At 45.7% G+C, this 6000-nt stretch overlaps 1 protein-coding gene across 1 annotated transcript in view; it reads left to right on the top strand.

Moving 5' to 3' along the window:
* The first annotated feature begins 201 nt into the window (after nucleotides 1-201).
* The window catches only part of LOC132406388 (adhesion G protein-coupled receptor E2-like), a 66246-nt gene continuing 60447 nt past the window's right edge, over nucleotides 202-6000 (top strand). The window contains exon 1 of the mRNA XM_059991994.1: nucleotides 202-251. Coding sequence (XP_059847977.1) covers nucleotides 212-251 — 40 coding nt within the window. The 5' untranslated portion in view covers nucleotides 202-211. The remainder of the gene's footprint in view (nucleotides 252-6000) is intronic.

Genomic DNA, 6000 nt, shown 5'->3' with positions numbered 1-6000 from the left:
TCAGCAGGTCAGGCAGTGTCTATGGAGGGGAGTAAGGAGTTGATGTTTTGGGCTGAGAATTTCATCAGGACTCTTGCCTTTTGATGTGTTCAGGAAGGGAGTTTCATTTCCTTCTCCAATATTGAGTCAGTGTGATGGTAAGATTATACGGAGTATAAAACCCAGAGCTCACAGTGACAGCTGACACTAGAAAGGGCGAGTTGTGCAGAGAATGGGTCTCAGCAACACGAGCAGCTGCCTGCCTCTTCTGGGTAAGTGTTCATTCTGGAATATTTCTCTTTCTGTCTCTGGCCCACTCTTTTCCCTCCCCTCTCCACTCTTCTACCTCCCTTCTTCCTCCTCCCTCCTATTGCCCTTTGTCTTCCCCTCCCCTCTTCTTCCCCTCTCCCTTTACTTTCTGCATCATATTCCTGTTGCTTGTCCATTCCTTTTCATTTTCAAGACTACAACAGAACCGTTTTTCTCAGCAGGGTTGATGGGCAGATTGGGATTGGAACAGAGAGTGCGGAGGCTTCAAAGGTCATGAGGTTCAAATAAGAGAGAGGTGTGCTGAAGTTAAGACAGTTAAGGACCTGTTGTCAGTTGGAGATACAAAGCTCCAAAGCAATGTATGCCTGTTCTCAATATTATTTATGTATTTATTATGATTTATTTTGTTTTCTATTTGCACAGCTTATTATCTTTTGCACGTCGGTTGTTTGTCCGTCTTTGTGTGTAGCATTTCATTGATGCTGTTGCGTTTCTTTGTATCTGCTGTGAATGCCCACAAGAAAATGAATATCAATATGGTGACATATACGTGCTTTGATAATAAATTTCTTCAAACTTTGTAGACCAGAGCAAGGTGTTCAGGAAGAGGAGGATGGCTGAAGATGGGAGCCATCCCCCATTGGTGGGGGTGGGAAATTGTCATTACTCTGTCTGTAAAGGTAACTTCTTTTCATGGAGGGTAGTGAGCACCTGGAGTGGGCTGTAAGAGAAAGTAGTCAAGGTGGGCCCAATTTCAACCGTTAAGAGGGATTTTGATAGGTACATGGGGGGAGGGTGGAAAGGCTCAGAGGGTTCGGGGCCAGATGTAGGCTACTGGAACTAGCAGGGAGGATGCTGCACTCAGCATGGACCAGTTGGGCTGAAGGGCCTGTTTTCCTGCTATAAAAGTAAAGTTTTATAAGCTTATGATCAGTGGGCTCTTGACAGAGACCTTTGTGTCCTTTTTAGGTACACGTGAGTCACAGAACAGCGGAGAATAGCTGGCATTTTGTCTTCTTTTCCACATTGGTTGTTTGTCAAGTTTGTGTTCAAAGTTGAAAGTAAATTGCTTATCCAAGTATGTGTATGTCACCAAATACTGCCCTGAGATTCATTAACTTGCGAGCATTCACAGTAGAACAAAGAAGTACAATAAAATCAATGAAAAACGCACAGAACAAGTTAGACAAATGAGCAATGTGCAAAAGACAACAAACTGTTGATCATTTGCGGATATGGAGAGGGTGATGTCAGGTGGCAGTTAATCTGCGCATGGACATTGCGTTGTCAGCAGTGATTAGTTTAATTTCCTTACTAGTTTAATTAGTTCAGCAGAATACTGAGGGGCCTGTTCTGTGGCTGTGTTCAGATGTAAGTCCTGGGTCAATTGAATGAGTCCAGAGTCCAGTAAAGGTATTCTTTGCCCACCCCTTTGAACATCTTCTCCTGGTTGAAGAGGGAGTGGAAATCAGTGGACCAACTCTCTGAGGATGTTGGACCAGATCTCAGACAAAATAGACATCACCCTAAAAGGACCAGCACATGGCCCAGGGGTTGATAGTTCTCTGAGCAAAGATGCTGCTATCTGTGCTGAGGGAGGAGATTAGTCTTGAGCTTCTGAGGAAGTGAGAGTCAGCGGACCAAGGTTTAGTCTTGATCTCAGGTACTGCCTGTGGACTTTGCATGTTCTTCCTGTGAACACGAGGTTCCTCTGGGTGTTCCAGTTGCCTCTCACATCCCAAGGATATACAGGGTTAATTTTCACTGGAAACTACCTCGTCGAGTAGGTAAAAAGCAAAATAACCAAAGGGGAATTGATGGTCATCTGAGGGAGAATATTGCCAGGAAACAGGGAAATAAGAAAGGAAATAGGACACGATGAAGAGAAAATCTGCAGGTGCTAGAAATCCAAGCACCAGAATTAAAATTCTGGAGGTACCCAGCTGGTAAGGGAACATCTATGGAATAAAGTACAGTTGATATTTCGGGCTGAACCCCTTCAGCAGAACAGGAGAAAAAAAGCTGAGGAGTAGATTTAAAAGGCGGGCTAGGGGAGAGAGAACCACCGGGGGAGGGATGAAGTAAAGAGCTAGGAAGTTGATTGGTGAGATGAGATGAGGGGGGAAGAAAGGGATGGGTGATGGAAAAGGGGTGCGGATGTGGGTTGGGGTTGGGAGCATTACTGGAAGTTTGAGAAATTAATGTTCATGCCATCAGGTTGGAGGCTGCCCAAACGGAGTATAAGGTGTTGTTCCGCCAACCTAAATGTAGCCTCATCACAACAGTGGAGGAGGCCATGGATGGACATAATGGATAGGGAATGGGAAGTGAAATTAGAAAGGTGCCACTGTGAGATCCCACTTGTTCTGGCAGATAGATTGTAGATGCTCAGTGAAGCAGTCTCCCAATCTACGTCAATCTCACCGATGTACACTGTGAACACTGAACGCAGTAAATGACCCCAACAGACTTGCAGGTAAAGCGTCGCCTCACCTGGTAGGACTGTTTAAGACCTTAGATGGTCAGGAGGGAGGAGGTGTAAGGGCAGCTGTATCACTTGTTCCGCTTGCAAGGGTAAGTGTCAGGAGGGACAAGTGGACAAAGGAGTTGCATAGGGAGCGATCCCTGCAGAAAAGAGAAAGTGGTGGTGAGGGGGTGGGGGGTGGGAAGATGTGCTTGGTGGTGGGATCCCATTGGAGGTGGCGAAAGTTTCGGAGAATTATGTGCTGGACATAGAGGCTGGAGGGATATTAGGTGAGGACATGAGGAACCCTATCCCTGGGAGGGTGGTGGGAGGATGGGGTAAGCAGACATGTGTGAAATGAGTTTGTGGATCTTGGGTAGGAGGTAGAAATAGGAGGTGTGGGCTGCAGGAACTATGAGGTTGGTGGCGGTGAATGGGAGATCCTCAGAGCCAAAAAGGTTGGTGGTAGTGTGGGCAACGGTGGCCTGGTGTTCCTTAGTGGGTTCCTTTTCGAGGCGTAGGTAAAAAGAGGTGTCTGAGAGTTGGTGCTGGACCTCAGCCAGGTAGAAGTCAGAAGGGATTACTCTGACTTGGGCTGAATGGCTTTTGGCTGGCACATGAATCAGTAACATGGCAACAACCACCCTGTGTCACGAGAGTGATATCTGCCAGTCATCTGGTTTTCCCAAGTGTTTGCTTCAAGAAAGCCCTGAAGTTCTCCAAGGTCATCCTGGCCTGGCCTGGAGACTGACTTCCTGAGAGCTGGTGGAGGAGAATGGTCGGTTCCACCAATGTTGGGGAGTATCTGAGCCAATGTTTGGAAGGTCATCCCATAAACTGTGTGTGCATCCTGGCTGGGTCGACTAGGCGAGAACAGTCTGTTAAAGGTACAGGCCTAGTCTCCTATTCCCTCTGGATCCTTGACTGGGGTCAGAAATAGGAAAATGGTCAGAGATGGAGGGCCAGCTATAATTATCATTCTGACAGCACAGGCTTGAAGGGTTGAAAGGTCTCATCCTATCTTCTAAGTTTCTATGTGTAGGAGGGGTTGTCATTGAGCATATGATCTGGTGATGAAGCCTCGACCATTTCCCCACCAGTCAGAAGAGGAAGTCACAGTTCAAATTATCTGGGACTTTCCAAATGAATTTTAGTACATTATGAGCTGCAGGTCTATTAGTGGACTCTCCAAACCCTGGTACCTTTGTCCTGGGACAGGCTCTCAATCTGTGCTCTTATCCAGGAATTCCACGCCAGACCTCAGCCTCTGGTCTGCCCCCTCACATCTGTGTGATTGGATGTGGTAGAGGTGGCTTCACTCTGTATATAACTCATGTTGTCTCTGCCCATGATATATTTATGGGACAATGCGAAGGGAGCTTCATTCTGTACTTACCCCATGATGTCCCTGCCTCAGATGTGCTTATGTCAGTGCCTCCAGTTGAACTCTGTCTTTTTGTGTGTTTCCCCTTAGCTGTCAGTCTGTGGGTTTGTATTGCCATGTGCTCCTGTCCCCACTCCTGCTCTACTCCGGCCCCTGTATCACCGAGTACTCCGTCTCTCACCTGTTTCTCATTATTACCTGTAGTGCTGCCACCTGTGTTTCATTGTGCTCCACCTGTCATCTGCCTCTCTGTTTATTGTTCAGTGTATTTCAGTCCTGTGTTTTCACCTGTTTGTTGCCAGAGAACTTTCCTGAGCCTTTCCCTCATTTGTATTTGAACTTTGTCCCTCTGAATATCAACCCTGCCTGATTCTGGTTTTTGGATTTCTCTGGATCTTTTGATCTCTGCCTGAACTTTGACGCTGACTTTGTTTGCACCTCAGGATTTGTTACTCTATTAATGTCACTGTGTGCACAGTACTGGGTCTGTGATCAGATTCCTGCTGCAGCACCCCAACAGCTTGTGGTACATTGCAGAGGGAGATTTACCATGTATTTAACCCACAATATCCCTGCTCAGGATATGTTTAATGGGACGGTACAGAGGGAGTGTTACTCTGTATTTAACCCACATAGTCACTGGTCTGGAAGTATTTCGTGGGATACTTGACCAACTTTTATGCCATGGAGGTGTACCATTAACAGGCCTACCTTGAGATTCATCTCCTGACAGGCAGCCATTAAACAAAGAAGCTAAAAATAAACTATATATATATGGTGGCTTTCTGCATAGGTACATTCCAAAGAGTCAGGGAAAGGTTGGGAGGGTATAGGAACCATGGTGTACAAAGGCTGTTGAAAATCTAGTCAAGGAGAGAAGAAAAGCTTGTGAAAGGTTTAAAATAATTAGGTAATGATAGGAATCTAGAAGATTATAAGGCTTGCAGGAAGGAATTTAAGAATGAAATTAGGAGAGACAGAAGGGACCATGAGAAGGCCTTGGTGAGCAGGATTAAGGAAAACCCCAAGGCATTCTACAAGTATGTGAAGAGCAAGAGGATAAGACATGAGAGAATAGGATCAATCAAATGTGACAGTGGAAAGTGTGTATGGAACCAGAGCAGATAACTAAGGTACTTAATGAATACTTTGCTTCAGTGTTCACTATGGAAAAGGATCTTGGCGATTGTAGGGATGACTTAGAGTGGATTGAAATGATTGTGCATATAGATATTAAGAAAGAGGATGTGCTGGAGCTTTTGGAAAACATCAAGTTGGATAAGTCTTTGTTACCGGATGAGATGTACCCCAGGCTACTGAGGGAGGTGAGGGAGGAGATTGCTGAGCCTCTAACAATGATCTTTGCATCATCAACAGGGACAGGGCAGGTTCTGGAGGATTGAAGGGTTGCAGATGTTGTTACTTTGTTCAAGAAAGGGAGTAGAGATAGCCTAGGAAATTATAGACCAGTGAGTCTTACTTCAGTATTTGGTAAATTGATGGAAAAGATCCTGAGAGGCAGGATTTATGAACATTTGGAGAAGCATAATATGATTAGGGATAGTCAGTGTGGCTTTTTGAAAGGCAGGTTGTGCCTTACGAGCCTGATTGAATTTTTTGAGGATGTGACTAAACACATTGATGAAGGTAGAGTAGTAGATGTAGTGTATTTAGATTTCAGCAAGGCATTTGACAAGGCACCCCATGCAAGGCTTATTGAGAAGGTAAGGAGGCATGGGTTCCAAGGGGACCTTGCTTTGTGGATCCAGAAATGGTTTGCTCACAGAAGGCAAAGAGTGGTTGTAGACGGGTCATATTCTGCGTGGAGGTCGGTGACCAGTGGTATGCCTGAGGGAGCTGTTCTGGGACCCCTTCTGGGATGAGGAAGTGGAGGTATGGGTTA

Source organism: Hypanus sabinus, chromosome 16 (genome assembly GCF_030144855.1).
Source record: "Hypanus sabinus isolate sHypSab1 chromosome 16, sHypSab1.hap1, whole genome shotgun sequence".
NCBI lineage: Eukaryota > Metazoa > Chordata > Chondrichthyes > Myliobatiformes > Dasyatidae > Hypanus > Hypanus sabinus.
The sequence above is the reverse complement of the archived record's forward strand: the minus strand, read 5'-3'. Positions and strand labels throughout refer to the sequence as shown.